An 18351-nucleotide genomic window follows, 5' to 3' on the forward strand; every position below is an offset into this window, starting at 1 on the left:
GATATTTAAGAGTAGCTTAGATAAATGTCTATCAGGGATGATCTAGACAGTATTTGGTCCTGCCATGAGGGCAGGGGACTGGACCCGATGACCTTTCGAGGTCCCTTCCAGTCCTAGAATCTATGAATCTCTCTTTGGCAGAGATTGGAGTTCCCTTATTTACCCTGTGATATCCTCAGCAAGCCAGACTACCTAAAAGGCCACCAGCTCCACTTAACTCTCTCTGCGAAGGCTGTGCCCAGTGTAATTGCCAGCGATTACAAGTTACCACACAGCTCTTTCAAAGGAAGCACCTTATTCTTTCGGTGAAAACATTACAGAAAAAACATTGAAAACAATAAAAGAACCCACATGCATGCTAAAGAGCTAACTAGAAGTCACCCCCAAATCCAGCCTCAGGCAGTGGTGTCAGTCTTCAAAACCACAACTGGGTTTCACCATAGTTACAAGTCTATAACTGTCTCAGATTCAGAACCAGAACAAAGTCTGGCCATTTTAGCTGTTTCTTTATACAGCTCAGGCTACGTGCACACCTCACCTTATGTCGATATAAATTATGTCACTCAAGGGTGTGAATAAGCCACCCCTCTGAGCAATGTAAGTTACACTGACCTAAGCACCAGTGTGGACAGTGGTATGTCAGCAGGAGAGGTCTTTCCTGTTGGCATGGAGCTACTGCACTAGCAGCGCTACAGTGTCATTGTTGCAAGCTCTGTAGAGTAGCCATAGCCTCGGCCTTTGGTCACCAGTCTCTGGGCACAGATAATTGGCAGAGAGAAGCCCTCTGCTCAGGGCGTAACTTCAAAAATCAGGTTTTTTGCATAACTAGAAATGGGGAATTTACATTAACTTTCCTCTAGGTATTTCCCAAGAAATATATTTAACATTTAAACTTTGCATTTAGTACAATGGACTCCAAAGATACTTAAACTGAATTCAGTAAGATTTTTCAAGAAAATTGCAGGACGCTACCATATTTGTTACAACTTTATCTCAGTTCTTCTAACTAAAATACAGTTTGGACCAATCTTTCTATCTTCAACTTTTGCTTACCTTTATAAAAATTATATTTAATAGTCAGAGTTGACCTTTTGTTACCTGGGGCAACTTAGAATACAGGCCTGTGGACAATATCCCAACCACACTTTAAGACAGCAGCTAAGATGCTGTTTATTAGATTTATGACAGCTATGTAAGTAAGCATTCTTACTCTGTTAAATGTTTTATTTACCTGTCCTTGTAATTAAGGCTTACTGAGTGAGGCTTCAGTTGCTAGGGCTGGGATTTCCACTATTAACTCCCGCTTCAACAATGGTGTTTTTTTGTTTATCTGAGCAGAAATACTGAATACTGTAAACAAACATGGTTTAGACTCTTTTACAAATCTAAAAAAAAAGTGTCAATGTTAAACAGAACATTTTAACAATAAGGTGTTGAATTCTTCTATAAAGTAAAGCAAATATGTATAGTGTTTTGAAAGTGAAACTTTGTAATATTTGACTAACTGCTAATGAAAACTTCATATCCAAATGTGAAACACTTAGCTAAACTGCATTAAGAAGAAAAGGAGAGCCCAAATATTATTATAACTTATTTGCATTGCAGTAGCACTGAGGAACTCCAATCCTGGCAAGAACCCTGTTGTGTGAGGCAGTGTACAAACACAGAACAAAAAGACGATCATTTGCCAGTTTATCTGTACTGCTATCTGTGTTATTGCCATTTTACACATAGGGAATCTGAACTGGAGAGAGATGAAGTGACTTGCTCAATGTCACCTAGCAAGTCACTGCAGAGCCAGCATTAGAATGGAAGTGTTCTAACTCCCTGAAATGTGCACTAACAGTGAGACTGCTTATTCACTTTTCACACTGTTGTAGAGTGGGATCTGAGTGCAGCTTTGCAAATTAGAGTGCAAGTAGCAGTTCTAGAGTGACCCCAATTTTATTTTCTGGGTTTTTTTTGTTTTTTTGTTTTGTTTTTTTTTTATGTCAGTCTGGGAGGGAGGGAGGTACAAAATCCCCTCCCTCTAACGCAGAGGTGGGCAAACTATGGTCCGGGAGCCACATCCGGCCCTTCAACACCCCTAACTCCTAATCCATAGCCCCACCCTAGAACCCGCACCCCCAGCCAGAGCCTTCACACCCTCCTGCACCCCAGCACCCAATTTCGTGAGCATTCATGGCCGGCCATACAATTTCCATACCCAGATGTGGCCCTCGGGCCAAAAAGTTTGTCCTCCCTTCTCCCCCAGCTCTAATGCCTGGCCCTCCCTTCCGCATACAGATGTTTAAGGAAAAAACACAAGTCACTAGTTATGGGAACCTTAAAGAATCAAAAGCAAAAATATTACAAAGGAAAATGTTGTGTGAGACGTGCAGGTGACATTGAAGTCCTGTCAAAGAGAGAGCATTTAGGAAGAATCCGCATTCTCTTTTCAAGAATAGCCTTCTAAACTGTAATGAATAAATTAATTTTGTCTCCTTTTTTAAAAGATACAAAACCATTCAGGCTTCTCTTGATTTAAAGACTAGCTTAAAGTAAGTCAGACTTTGACTTTTCTTGGCATGAAAAGTTTATTTTTTTGTAATCCATCCAAAATTGTCCTTTATAGTTTTAAAGTATGGAGATTAGTCTGTTCCCTTGTCACATGCAGTTGAAAGAGAGATGCTTTGTTCTGACCCAATCTATTTTTCAAGAATCAAATGGCTTCTGAAATATCCTGAGTATAAATAATGTGCTCCAGAATTTCTGAAACATTTCCTCCTTTGTTTTTTAGATAGCCTAGTTAAAAAAGAAATAGATATTTTTCAGAAATTGTTCTTACAGCTATATCAACAACCTCTTCCGATTTCATTTCCTTGTTATATAAAGAAAAAAGGTACTACCTTTCCCCACCCATCCACAAATAGAGTTTCCATGGTTACTTAGGTACCTGCTCCTCAGGGAGATGAGCAAAAGCGGCTTAGCAATTAAATAGCCTGATTTGTCATCTGAAAGAAGAAATCGTTAGGAAAATGCGATTTGACCACAGACATACTTCCAGTCTTGTGTACGTCACTAATTTGTCCCTTACACGATGTGATTCTTTTCAGCAGAAGCCCACACAAAACTAAGTCCTCATCACCAGCTTACATATTTGTTTCAAAGCAGAACTGCATAGCCACTCCTTTCTGTTCCATCTCTCCATGTTGTTGGCATTATCTTATGTTTCTAATGTCTGTCTGTGATGGGGAGCGAAGGATGCTTACTAAAAGTTCCACAAAATAGTGTACTACTTGCATCCTAGGTTTTTTTTTGACTCCTTTAACTGAAAGAATTAATCCTGGGGGAATTCCATGCCAAAAAAAATTAAATTTCACACACAATATTTTATTTTAAAATTCTGCATATTTTATTTGTCAAAATAGCACAGTATAATCACACCAGATTCAATTATTTTGGTCATTTATTTTAAAATACCTGTCAGCAGCTATGACTGTAGCAATACAGACAACAACAAAAATGCAGGAAATGTTTTTTGACAAATATATTCCTTACTAGGCATATTAATACGTAAATATAAGTAATAATTCATTGAAACTACAAGACAGAAACATATTTTCCATCTCGCTCAGAAGCAGGGGAGTCAAGGATAACAGAGGAGCTGAGCGAGAGAGAAGTAATTGCTGGGAGGGAGCCTGGGTATAAACTTGGAAGGTTATTGAGTGTGGGTGGGAGAAGTATGGAACAGATTTTAGGTGGGGGGAAGGATTGTTAGGGAGCCTCTGCCATGCTGATCCCTAACTTCTCTCATTCAGTCAGGCACATCTGCCCCTACCCCCATATACCCCCCCATCCCTATGTATCCCTGCACCCCCCAACCCCAGGTGTCCTTGCACCCCCACTCAACCACTTCCCTCTCCCCATGTGTCCCTGCACCGCCACTCCCACTCAGCCCCTGCCCCAGTCTGTCCCCCACACTAGCCCTTCTGAACCCCAGTGTGTGACACCCACCCCCCAGCAGCCCCACGCATCCCATGCTGTCCATCCCCCCATATTCTGTGCCTCCTTACCTGGTCCCATCGGCAGGGTGCTGTGAGAAAGGCAGCCTCTTTCTCTTCCCTATCCGCAGCTCGGGCTGCTGGGAGTGGCTGCTCTCTGTTCTGGTGCCACAGCAGCCCTTGGTGGTCAAAAGGAGTAATTGCAACTCCTTTCTGGCAGAATGTATTTTCTGTGGATGAGGGGGTGCAATTCTGAATGGCACATGGATTCTGCATGGGCACAGTGACACAGAATTCCCCCAGGAGTATAAGAATGGTTGTCATTGAGACTCTATTGGTTGTTGAACAATACAGTTCAATATCTTACAACAATATTGTTCCCTAGGCACTCAGATACTATAATAATAGTACTAGTAATGGTAATAGAACATTTTTCAGAGCTTTATACCTGATAAGGGAACAAACCAAATGACTTTTTCCTTTACAGGCAGGTGACTTGTAGATGTGTTTATAATAATAATCTAAAATTCTTAGCTTTTCTTTAGAGTCTACTTCAAAGCAACAAAAAGTTTGTAAGATGGTTGTTAGGAAGAACTCGTACAGTAGAAAAGGGATCTTTTTCATTTTGCCAAGAATATAAAGTGTATCCATAGCGTAAGAATATTTCTAATTTTTTATATTAAGCCTTGCAAAGATCACAATGACTAGATAATGGGGCTAATTTAGCTACGACGAGTCAGAAAAAAGATCTTGGCGTCATCGTGGACAGTTCTCTGAAGATGTCCACGCAGTGTGCAGAGGCGGTCAAAAAAGCAAACAGGATGTTAGGAATCATTAAAAAGGGGATAGAGAATAAGACTGAGAATATATTATTGCCCTTATATAAATCCATGGTACGCCCACATCTCGAATACTGTGTACAGATGTGGTCTCCTCACCTCAAAAAAGATATTCTAGCACTAGAAAAGGTTCAGAAAAGGGCAACTAAAATGATTAGGGGTTTGGAGAGGGTCCCATACGAGGAAAGATTGAAGAGGCTAGGCCTCTTCAGCTTGGAAAAGAGGAGACTCAGGGGGGATATGATAGAGGTATATAAAATCATGAGTGATGTGGAGAAAGTGGATAAGGAAAAGTTATTTACTTATTCCCATAATACGAGAACTAGGGGTCACCAAATGAAATTAATAGGCAGCAGGTTTAAAACAAATAAAAGAAAGTTCTTCTTCACGCAGCACACAGTCAACTTGTGGAACTCCTTACCCGAGGAGGTTGTGAAAGCTAAGACTATAACAGTGTTTAAAAGAGAACTGGTTAAATTCATGGTGGTGAAGTCCATAAATGGCTATTATCCAGGATGGGTAAAGAATGGTGTCCCTGGCCTCTGTTTGTTACAGGATGGAGATGGATGTCAGGAGAAAGATCACTTTATCATTGCCTGTTAGTTTCACTCCCTCTGGGGCACCTGGCATTGGCCACTGTCGGTAGACAGGATACTGGGCTAGATGGACCTTTGGTCTGACCCGGTTCGGCCATTCTTATGTTTTTATAACCTTAAAGTGCTTTCGTCAGTAACGTGTTTTCAACTGTTTGTTCTGCAGGCAAATGACAGTTACTTCTGGAAATCAGTTAGTAGAGTGTCAGGAGTGCCATAATCTCTATCACCAGGATTGTCATAAACCTCAGGTGACAGACAAAGAGGTCAATGATCCTCGCCTTGTGTGGTATTGTGCCCGCTGTACCAGGCAGATGAAGAGAATGGTAAGAGTCAGCTTTTTGTCTAACATGAGTAGTATTTGGGGACAGCAATTCGTTTTGGCTATGTAATAACTGAAGGGCCGAGGGAGCTCCCTTATGGACACCCAGCCAGCCAGTTAGCTGTAAAATCCCTCTTGGTGTCTGTTTTCTGCTTGCTTTACCTGTAAAGGGTTAGAATCCCCACTCTGTCACTCGACATGCAGGAAGTGGGGACCCGCAGAGATTTTCAAAATTAAATTAATACTTGCCACTCCAGGCTTGTATTACGCTCCCAAGGTTACAGCTTCTCTCTGGCCTTGGCTTGGTAAATGCTGCCACCACCCAAATGCAAAAAAAGCTCCCTTTGAACCCAGGAAGGGGCACTTGGGAATTCCTCCCTGTGGGGTACCCTCAAGCCCTTTCTCTCACACACACCCCTCTGGGAAGAGCTGAGAAAGAAAACAAAGGAAATTAGCTGTGGCTACCAGCTAATCAAACAACATGCACAAACCTCTTAGGACACTAAAAATCAAATCCTGTTCTTAAAAAAGGTATATTTTATTAAAAACAAAGAGAAAGAAAATACATCTGGAACTTAGGCTTTTGCTAGATTTTAAAAGAGTAATTCCAAAAATCAAGTACCCAAAATAGCTTTCTTGGGGTTCAGCTTAAAGGTTACAAGCGAACAAAAGCATCTGGGGTTAGCAGAGAAGAGATCCGCAAGCCAAAGTAAGAAATAAACCTGATAGCATCTAACTAATTTCTTTAGTAAGCAGGCTGTTGACTTCTGAGTTTCATAAGTCAAAATTTGTTGGTAAAAAGTGTCTTTTGGTATTAGAAACAATTTATAAAAGCTCAAATTAACATAAAAGTAAGTTACATGGGAGTAAGAAAACATCTTTATTTGCACTAAACATAAATCATTAGCTCATTCATCTTGAATTCTGAGACCTTCTAAAACTGAGACATTATACAGAAGACATTTTGTTAAATTTTGAAGCTACTTTGTGATAACCTAGCAAAATGTTACATGTTGAAATGACCTTTCTGTTAGGAAAATCTCATTTAAAATGTTTTTGCTATAGTCAGTGAAAGTTATTAATTGATTTCAGTAGTCGTTTTAGTACTTTGATTATCTTCAGTCCTTTGAACTCAGGACTGCTTACTTGTGCTCAGTAAATTGCACTGAAGTACCATACTCATCCACCTTCACGGTCACTGTGACGTTCCCTTCTGGTGTTATCTGGACTGGTAGTCTGCTAGGTCACTCCAATCCTTGACTCTGGGAGCCAGCCTCACCCTGCTCTGCTGTGAGAACTCCACTCCTGGGCTGTTCACGCACAGCCTCTGGCATGGAACTTCTCCTTGGATTGTGCAACCGAATGACACTAGCCAATATCTCCGGTCCCAGACACTACCCTAGGAACCTCTGTCTTGCAGTGTCCAGTTATGCCTGCTGAATGCTGCAAGTTTATATCAGTTCATCAATTTAACAAAGAAATTGATATGTACCAGACTTATTATCCCAATGGGAGTTTCTGACACACTTCAGACCAAACACACTGCTGCAGATAGAATAAACAAACAGATTTATTAACTACAAAGATAAATTTAAGAGATTATAAGTCAAAGCATAACAATTTGGTCAAATGAAATAAAATTAAAATGTGTTCTGAGCTGGTCTTAACACTTTCAATGCGCCTACAAACTTAGATGTTCCTCACCACAGGCTGGCTGGTTGCTCTTCAACTTTGATCAGCGCTTCAGTCACTTGGTGGTGATGTGTGTAGATATAAGTGGAAGAGAGAGTGCATGGCAAACGTCTCTCCCTTTTATCATGTTCTTTCTTCTCTCTTGGCTTTGCCTCCACCCTTTCAGAGTCAGGTGAGCATTACCTCATTGCAGTTCCAAACTGAGCAAAGGAAGGGGAGTGACTCACTTGAGAGTCTAACAGATCCTTTTGTTGTTTCCTAGGCCAGCGTCTTTTGTTCCTGTATGTCCCATGTGTGCCCTGATGAGGTGTGAACTGCCTCTCTGTTCTTGGAGAGTTTTTGCCTGGGTTTTCTTTAAGCTATGAGGATACAATTTCAGCCTATATACATGAAATTATATATACTATATACATGAAATTATAACATAATCTTACTAAAACATTACTGTAACAATTACTATAACATCACTATAACAACCATGCTCAGTGCATCATAAGCCATCTGAAGACACCCAACATGACAAACTTTGCATTGGATACCACACAATCATTTTATAAAGATGATGGGGGCATAATGTGTTCCCCGAAGATACAGCGCATCACACTCACCTCCCCATCAAACCACCATACTTCAACTTTCCCTTTGTAGGCTACAGTTTCCTTTTGCGACCTCAGTAAAAATACTGTCACCTTACCTGCTTTCTCTGAAAAGAACTCTGCAATCTGCTTCCCAGAAGCTAGTTTCTAACCATAACCTTTCCCAATATTTTTCTTCCCTGTCCCTTCATCCACCAGTTCCGTACACTCCTCCATCAGGTCAAACTACTGACTCCTCCTCCCGCCTCTGTTTACCCACTCAAATATATGGTCCCACCCAGTGTGCCTGTCAGTTGCTGGACTGTTCCCATGCTATGGGACTCAATCCCACCTATCCTGTCAGCTGGAAACCTCCCTACAAATCTAAGTTGCGTTTCCACCTGACCTGTTTTCTCAATGTTTAATTTCCAGGTCTCATCTAAGATAGTATTCTAATGGCTAATGTTGTGATCTCAGAATACTCATGTTTTTTATTGTCACTCTGATTAATTCTTTGTCGTTAGTGCAGAAACATAACTAATTTGAGTTTAATTATTATTTATACAGGCTCAAAAGACTCAGAAACCACCTCAGAAACCGGCTCCTGCAGTAGTTTCAGTAGCACCAGCTGTGAAAGATCCATTGGTAAAGAAACCTGAAATTAAGCTCAAGCTGGATACCCCAACAACTTTCCTAGCATTCAAGAGGACAGAAGTCAAGGTGCTGTACATTAAACTCTCTCTCTAAGTGCTTTTATTTTATTGCATATATGAAATGTTCTTGCTTAAATTTTGTATGGCTGTTTTTTCCCTTGTCAGAACCTCACCTTGCTTTTTAATGTAATCAAAACCCCAGTACAGGCCCTTATCTGTATTCAGTAGTGCTGTAACATAGTGAATTTTCAGTTTCTTGACTTTTTGTTTTATAAGGAGGAAAAAAAAGTAGATTGTTCTGGTTTGTTTTTTTTAAATGTCATTTCTATAAAAGTGAGAAATCTTCACGCTCATAGAAAGGACAGCAATTCACATCCTTTCTTAAGTAACATGCATACATTTGCAATTGCAGGACTTCTCTTTGAGACTGGAGAAGCCCTGTTGCTTCTGTAAGATCTAATTTGTGAGATCCCTTCCTCTTCTATACCTTGTCTCATGTTTCTCCTTCTCAGGGTTATTTTTCTATGTTAAAGATTGTCATGAGGTGATAAAAGGAGATGAACTAGAAACTGCAGCAACAGCATAATAAATAGCTTGAGTAGCCTAACAAACTATGACCCCAGTCCAGCAAAGCACTTCAATGCAGGTGAAACTGTAAGGCTGTGTCAGTGAAGCTGTCTGTGGGTGCCAACTTGGGGGCAGACTGTCAAGAAGCAGGTCACAAAACCTCAAATGGGTTGTATGTTCTATAGTTAGATTTCACCAGCCACGTAACAAGTGGGAACTTCACAAACTCTGTAACAGCCTTACCACGGAGTCACAGACTGTCCCTTGGGCAGTCTGATCTATCTTGTCACCCAGGCAGGCCTGCCTTCGTGATAAATGATCTTTTACATCAAAAGTCAAAACAATATTCAGGTTACTCCCAGTCCCCAAGCACCAGACACTTACCCCAAGTCAGTTGCACCTCAGATCTCTTACCAAAGACGGTGCTGACAGTCAGTCCTGTAATAAACTAAGGATTTATTAACTAAGAAAAAGAAACAGGAGTTATTTACAAGGTTAAAGTAGGTAAACATACACACACGAATGTGCCAAAACATATTAGTAACTGTTACAATATGCAAGCTCTATATATCCTTTAGGGCTAATCCAAACCAATCAGCTTCGGGATCTTGCTCTTACTCAGAAATTTTGCCCTCTCTGAATTTCAAGCAACATAGTGATCACAATTTCTCTTTAACAGGGATTTTTATTCCCTTCCCCTGGCGTTCAAGCTGCAGTGGGATGAGGGCTTGTATGGGTACCCACTTCATGGGTGTTGGGGGAAGCAATCAGTAAAGACTTTTGTTCACTGATGCTCCACAATAGTTTGACTGGTGTCTATAGGCCTTCTTTTTTTGGGGAGGAGATGACACCTCTTGTAGTATTTCACACCTGGTAATGCTTGTCTGTTGGCTGTGGGGTTTACAGTGTTAGCAAGCATTTTTAAAGTTCTAGAGCAAATACTTAAATATTACCGTATAACATAGGATACAGATGTTATCATGCAGCATCCTACAAGCATTTCATGAAGTCTAAACACATTCTTGTAACTCTGATATCTATTTTAACAATGCTAATGCACAGGCAAACCAGACTGGTTTCCAGCTAGGCATTTGTCAGCATTCAGTGAGGCCCAGTGGCCTTGGCATGAGCTGGTCTGCCAATGTCACAATGTCTACCTTATGTGGGGCTATGCCAGCATAGCTAGTGTAGTTGCAGCATACAATGACAGAAGAAGTTTTTCTGCTGGTGTGCGAATCCTACCTCTCCGAATGATGTTGGTGATGTCAACAAAATCATTCTTCTGTCAGAATAGCTGTGTCAACATGGGGGATTTTATTGGCATAACTGTTTCTGTAGGGGGTTGGTTTTTTCACACCCTGGCTAACATAGGTGTGCTGATGTAAGTATTAGGTGTAGACCAAGCCTAAGCATGCTGAAATCAGAAGAACTATTCTTGTGCATAAAGTTATTCATATGTTTAACTGCTTTCCATGTATGGGAGCCCATATGGATAATATGATGCCTATGATGCAAACAAATATTTATGTGAATAACTTCATACATCTGAAAAGTTACTTGCATCAATAATTGCAGGATCAATGCCTAATTTCAGTCATAACTCTCAGCATTTAGAAACTGCATGGATGTGCTGGTGGGAAGGAGGAGGACTATGGGTTTGAGCAGAAGATAGGAGGGGAGAACACCTAAGCCTTAACTCAGACTCACTGAATAACTTTGGGTGAATTATTTAATATCCATATATCAGTTTTCTTCAAATGTAAACAAAGGTTAACTATTCACGAGTTGTAATGAAGATTAATTACTGTTTTAAAGCTAATTTAAGATGAAGAGCACTATGTAAGTGCTGAGTATTATTTATTATAGTGCATTAACAGAAACACTAAATGGAAACATATCCAGTAACTTTTGTGGACAGTTTAAGCTTGTATGTGGTGGGGGCATGGCAGGTACAGGAGGGCTGGGGGGAAATCCTGTTTTTTATAAAATGATCAAGGAACTCTGGTATCTGCATTATTTTCATTGCTTGGGATCTGATTATGTGATAGACCATCTGTTACCTTCTTAGAAAGCAGCTCCAGGTAACAGAATCTCACACAATCTAGTGGACTGCCTTTCTCATTTGTTCTTCACAAGTGTTGATCTTTTTAATTACTTCAGATAGACTGTCTTTTTATGGAGTTTAGTGAAGGATCATTGTGCCATTTGGTGTCCTGTTCGCTGGTTAGAAAAAAGGAAAGAAATGATAATACTAACTTCATTTTCAGTGAAGACAGAGGCTCTGCACCTGTCTCCTTTCCTTTCTCTGTGTTGCTTTTGACTGAGATGATCCAGGATGAAATATAAGAATATTCTCTAATCTGAAACTGAAGTCTGATCATAACCATTCTTGCTATGTGTTCAAAAATTACTAATATAAGATTGATTGATTTTAGACCACAGCAGCAATTTCGGGGAACTCAGCCGGTACCAGCGTTTCCTCTTCAGCAACCAGTGGCCTTACTGGATGGGCGGCTTTTGCAGCCAAAACCTCCTCCACCGGTCCATCAACCGCCAAACTGGGATCAACAGCACAGAGTACCAGTGGAAAACCTGCAGCCTCCTCTAATAACCAGAAACCTGTGGGTTTGTCAGGGTTAACAACATCTAAAACAGGGCTAGGGTCAAAAATAGCTTCCAGTAACAACAACACAAACCCTGTTCAACTAAAACCTCTTCCATCTCTGACTTTGGGGAAAACTGGTCTGAGTCGTTCAGTAAGCAGTGACAATGTCAGCAAAGTAGGTCTTCCTAGTCCTAGCAGCACGGCCCCAGGCAGCAGCAGCCAGGGGAATAGTGGGAATGGAAGCAGTAGCACAACAAGTAACAGCGGGAGCAGCACCAGCAAATCAAATGCAGATTCTGGCAATCAGTCACTGTCCCTAAAGGGCCCGACTTCTCAGGAATCACAGCTCAATGCTATGAAAAGGTTACAAATGGTCAAGAAGAAGGCTGCCCAAAAGAAACTGAAGAAGTAATAGAGCTGTCTGTTAATCTTGTTTCTGTGTTTCTTCAAAACAAAAATATATGTGAAGTGTAACATAATTCATTTAATAAATATCCATGCAGCTAATTTCCAGATTAGCTTTTTTTCCTATAACAGGGGTAGGCAACCTATGGTACGTGTGCGAAAGGCACCACGCAAACTGATTTTCAGTGGCACTCACGCTGCTCGGGTCCTGGCCACCAGTCCAGTGGGCTCTGCGTTTTAATTTAATTTTAAGTTAAGCATCTTAAACATTTTGAAAACCTTATTTACTTTACATACTAGAATAGTTTAGTTATATATTATAGACTTATAGAAAGAGACCTTCTAAAAATGTTAAAATGTATTACTGGCACGCAAAACCTTAAATCAGAGTGAATAAATGAAGACTCAGCACACCACTTCTGAAAGGTTGCTGACCCCTGTTCTATAATATGCTTAAGAATGTAAATCTGTGTATTTTCTCCATGTACAGCACACTGTAAATATACTGTATGCTTCAGATCTAGCGGACTAAACATGTCCCCTTTCTCAAGTTTGAAGAAATGTTTGTTCATATTTGTTTAAAGTTTGCATAGACAATGTATTGTAGCATTTGCCAGTGGTGATTTAATAATTAAGGATACGATTTAGTCACGGAGGTCATGGGTTCCGTGACTTTAATGGATTTCTGTGATTTCGGCTTCAGCTGTCAAAGGTGGGGCGGGGAGCCCCCGAACCGCAGCTGGTGCAGGGGCTGTGCCGCTGTCTCAGCCTCTATGGCAGTGGGGCTGGGACTGTCAGTCCCCTCCATGGGGCTCCAGGTGTCATTTCTTCCTTCCCTCCTCTTCCCATTATTTTTAGTGATAGTCATGACTTCCATGCAATTTTTTTTTATTTATTTTTATTGCCTGCAACCTGTCCATGACTTTTACTAAAAATAACTGTGACAAAATCTTAACCTTAGTTATTTTTAAGGATGCAGAATGGTTTATGATGTTACATTTGTTTCTACGTGTTCATAACTTTTGTAACAATTCTCCTTTGAGAACAAAACTTTCTTTATTTGGTGTCTGTGACTGACTTTGGGAAGTTTGATGAAAAACCTTTAAGGAGGTTGTATTCTGTATTTGGTACTACTGTGACCATTTCTGAAATGCTGTGTCCAGTTTTGGGGTCCGCACTTCAAGAAGGATGTTGAAAAATTGGAGCAGGTTCAAAGGGGAGCCATGAGAATGGTTAAATGTTTAGAAAACATGCCTTCTAGTGAGAGACTCAGAGTGAATCTATTTTGCTTATCAAAGAGAAGGATATTTACTGTCCATAAGTACCTACATGGGGATGGGGAACAATAATTTTGATAATGGAGGGTTATTTAATCTAGCAGACAAAGGAGAAATAAAATGGAAGGTCTGGAAGCTGAAGCTAGATAAATTCAGACTACAGATAAGGCAAAAAAAATTTGAATGAGAATAATTCTAACTATTGGAACAATTTACCCAGGGTTGTGGTGGATTCTCTGTTATGATGTTTACATTAGGATTGAATGTTTTTCTAAAAGGTGTGCTGTAATTCAATCACAGATATTGAACTCAAACAGAAATTATTTCAGGGAAGTCCAGTGGCCCGTGCTCTGCGAGAGGTCAGACTGAATTATCCGTAATGGTCCCTTCTGGCCTTAAAACATAACATGCTCCTTTTTTTAAGCTCAAATCACTCAAACTTCAGTATTTGTAAGTATTATATGTAGGGAAACATATTTTTATATATACACTTCATGAATTATACTTGATGCATTATCATTTTTAATCACGTTAATATAAGTATTATACATCTATTAACCTGTTACTTTCCTGAAGCTAAAGCATTTCTCTCACAGTGAGTTTTCAGTGGAGAAGTTGTGCAGAATTAATGAAATTGCAAATGAGAAAATTCCATAGGAAATACTATTATCTGAAATGGATTCCATGAAGAAACTATTTAAACATATATACCTCTATTGGAAGTGGCCATTTGAAAGAGCGCATTTCATTTTCAGCTATCAAGGAAGCTTATTAGCAGCCTTGTTTTGTTTTTTTCCATAACTCACCATGGCACAGAGGGGAGCAAGAGCATTAGAAAAGAGACATATAGGCTCCCTCACCTGAAAAAATGGAGGAGCAGATACAAAACATTAGTGTGAATGTTCTTTTGAGTTCACTGATGCTACAGAAAACCTTAAAAAAATCTGGTTTTAAGAGGCATGAAAAAATTGAAGTGACAGTGTGGTAGAGACAAGTATCTGCAGGTTTAGATCTTGAATTAAACACTTATATAACACTTTACTTTCTCCAGCTGCTGCAAAAGTGTAAGCCATTGAATCAATTTCTTGTGTTTTGGTGATGTGAGGAAGGGAAAGCTGAAGAAAAGACATGCCAAGTGTTAGCTTTCTTATGTATATTTCTAAAGCACCTAAAATCATGAGATTATTTTAAGTATTCCACGCTTTATCTACCAGCCACAAAACTCACAAGTTTTGCTTATTGCAAGGAAATAGCACGTCAGCATAGCGCAGGAAATGCAGCCCCAATCCCCTTAACTGTTCACCTTCCATCATAACAAGGATGATGATGATTTAAAATGTGTGATATGTTGAATTCAGCTTTTTCCTAGAAAAGACAAGACCTAAGAGACCTTCTGATTCTCAAGTAGTAGTTTTATTTAGTGAACTAAAGAAAAATCACTGTCAGGTGCTAGTAGAACTTCTTTTTCAACTGTACTACTTCCTGAAAGAATAAAGATTTTCTTTTCTCTTCTTTTTATTGTCTGTAAACTGCCAAAATAGTTTGAGTAACAGCACAGATAATAAAAAATGTGTATGGCCTCTGAATTATCCCTATTTCCACCCTCATTCTAGCACAGAAAGTTTTTTAATGACATCATAGGGTGGAGGGCGGAGACATTAAACCAGTTTTTTTGTGCAGACAAGGAATTTTTATTCCTTGTAAATGGTATTCTGTGGAAATGGCACATAAACTATGAAATGGAATGTAAAAAATAGTTTTCTTTTTTAGCAAGTTTACTCCTAAGTAAAGCATTTACTTCATTGGTAAAATTTATTCTGGCAGGAAAGCATCAAAATCCTAATTTGCAAAGTGGTCTTGGTGCAGCCTCTGAGCATGTCTATAGTTTTGCTTATGGATAAATGCGAGGGCCCAAAACCTTGAAACATCATATTATGTGGTTTGCTTTAGGTTTGTCTGGACTAGGGAAAAAAGTGTATTGTTTTTGTTTTTGTTAGCTAGTTTGAGATAGCTAACCCAATTTGAAATACCACTAAAGCAGCTCACCTAGATGTACTTTAATGCTGTTACAATTGTATTATCTGATAGGGAGTTGGTGCTAGGTTGCCTCCCTCCTCTTCCTTTTTGGAATATTAATGAGACTAGATTTTTAATACAAGACTGTCTCTTCCCATGTAGTCAGGCCAGGTCTACCTTAGAAAGAATTTGCTGATATAACTTTACCAGTAAACCCCACCAGTAGAGAGACAGATAATATCAGCAAAAGAGTTATTTTGCTGGTATAGATTGTACCAGCTCCCCAAATGAGATAAGCTATACTAGCAAAAGGACTTTTTTGACCATGTAACCGCATCAACACTAGGGAGGCATTGTGCTGATATAAATATGTAAAGAATCACTGCCCTAACTGACACATCATCAATAGTTTCCAGTGTAGACCTGGTCTAGGGCAAATGCTTAACTTGAACTCATCACGCACAAACTGTTGGAAAACAGAGGAGAATGCAGGAAACAACGGCTTCTCTGCTTTAGGAAGCATAATCAGGATGGAAGGAATAAAAATTCCACCTGTCTGCAAGAAGGGAATGTTCATTGTACAGTGTTGTTCAATGGAACCTACCTTACAGGCCAAGGAATCTGTTCTGTGACAAATGCAAGGCTCCAGAACTGTCATAAAGTGTGATCTATTATTTAAAGACTGGAGAGCTGGAGTTTGAGGTTCTAGGTCAGGGATCAGCAACTTTTGGCACGCGACCCACCAGGGTAAGCCCCGTGGCAGGCTGGGCTGGTTTGTTTACCTGCCGCGTCTGCAGGTTTGGCTGATCGCAGCTCCACTAGCTGCGGTTCGCCGTCCCAGGCCAATGGGGGCTGTGGGAAGCGGCGGCCAGCACATCCCTCGGCCCATGCCACTTCCTACTGCCCCCATTGGCCTGGAGCAGTGAACCGCAGCCAGTGGGAGCCTCAATCAGCTAAGCCTGCATACGCAGCAGGTAAACAAACCAGCCCACCGGGGGCTTACCCTGGTGGGCCGTGTGCCAAAGGTTGCCAATCCCTGTTCTAGGTTGACTCTGCATTATTGTGTGATTTAGAAGTAACAGCATCTCTCTGTCTTTGGCCAGATCTACACCTCAAATGTTTGTCAGTATAGCTGTGTGGTCGGGATGCGGAAAAAACTCATCCTCTAGCCGACATAGCTATGCTGGCAAAATGCCCACTGTAGATGTAGCCATGCCAACAGAAGAGCACTGCTTTTGGCATAGTTAATGTCACTTGGGGAGGTGGTGTTACTATATTGACAGGTAAAACTCCTTCTGTCTGTGTAAGCTGTGTCTGCAATAGGGAGCTCTGCTGGTATAAGTATACCAATAGAGCTATTCTGGTACAGTATTTGTAGGGTGGCCAAGGTCTTAGCTTATCCATCTTGTAAATAGGCGGTCTACTATTTTCCTCCCTCTGAGAGGTGTTGGGAGGCTTACTCTTCATAAATGGCCAAGTTCTGATCACTTTGCTTTCGCTGAATGCTACTTTATAAGTGGTTCTGCTGAAATTAATTGGGAATCTTATGGTGCAAAGTGCTATTCATTGTGAGAAAGCGTGTCAGAATCTGGCAGCTCTCTGAGAGCCAAGAGTGAAACATGCTTTTCGCTATTACAACTCATGATTGATCCTAGAGTAAGACAGAGAACTAATAATGTTCACAAATCAGTAGCCTAGATTACAGCTAGAGAAGGACAGAACCGAGCTAACTGCTGCACAGCAGTTTTCTCAGTGTATTTTTAAACCTTGTTCAGTGCCTAAATGACACTTTATAGATACTGATAGATTGATAAGATAAATAGAGACAAATGCAGTGTATTATCTGTTTGAAGCAACTGTTCATTTCCTCTGCTCTGCTACCATCATGATCACAGCATGGTCTCTAGTTGATAACAGAATGGAAAATAGGTCTTGGATCTATGTTCTGTTGTGCTTCATGCAGAAATATATTGTTTTTAAAAGAAGACAACACAAGTGCAAAAATATATTTATTATTACAATAATTTAAAAGGAGAATTTAAAAATTTGTGTGCAAACAATTGCTATAAATGGAATTTACAATAACAAATTTGGATTCACTCAGCATTATCATAGCTATATTTTCTATTGCAATTATTGGGTCCATTACTGCAGCCCTTTATCTTACAGGAAACCCAACCCCACTGCAGGACTGGGCCTATTATGTGCATTTTTTCTGAGCTTTCATAAAGTAAAAGCAGGAGTGTTCTTGAAGTTTAGATGTAGATGCTAACACATTGAAATGTATTAATTTAAAAACAAGTATTGGAAGGAATAATTCTCAATGTTGTTTTCACAGAAAAAGTGAATAATATCCTGTCTAGGACAGGGACTACAAACAAAAAGGAAAGTAGTGCAGTAGGTGGCTGCCAAAGATAAAACTTGAGTCCCTGTGTCACTGTTTGGCTTTGGAAAGTACTGGGCTTGAAATTGCTGTGCAGAGCACAATGGCATCACTTTAAAAAAAAATCTATTGAAGAAACAGTGTGACAAAGTTGGCACCCAGTCCTACAAACTGTTAAGCAAGTGCACAATCCCATTGACTTCAAGTAAGTAAAGTGCACGTGCGTAAGTGTTTGCAAGATTGGTGCCTTATTGGGTTACTAAACTGGAGTCCACTCTTACTCCATTGAAGTCAATGAGAGTTTTGTTGTTGATTAACAGGAGCAGGCCATTCAAACACTGAAGTCATGTCTGCATTAGAAAAAAATTGCCTCCCTCCCATCACACCTTTACTAAAACTGGTTTGCCTCCACTGATGTTATCAATGTAGGGAACCCTAATG

General features: G+C 40.1%; 1 protein-coding gene across 1 annotated transcript in view; it reads left to right on the top strand.

Moving 5' to 3' along the window:
- INTS12 (integrator complex subunit 12) overlaps window positions 1-17631 on the top strand; it is a 35774-nt gene extending 18143 nt beyond the window's left edge. The window contains exons 5-7 of the mRNA XM_032794249.2: window positions 5582-5741; window positions 8572-8724; window positions 11660-17631. Coding sequence (XP_032650140.1) covers window positions 5582-5741; window positions 8572-8724; window positions 11660-12241 — 895 coding nt within the window. The 3' untranslated portion in view covers window positions 12242-17631. The remainder of the gene's footprint in view (window positions 1-5581; window positions 5742-8571; window positions 8725-11659) is intronic.
- Window positions 17632-18351: the final 720 nt, after the last annotated feature.

The sequence above is a fragment of the Chelonoidis abingdonii genome, chromosome 5 (assembly GCF_003597395.2).
Source record: "Chelonoidis abingdonii isolate Lonesome George chromosome 5, CheloAbing_2.0, whole genome shotgun sequence".
Taxonomy (NCBI): Eukaryota; Metazoa; Chordata; order Testudines; family Testudinidae; genus Chelonoidis; species Chelonoidis abingdonii.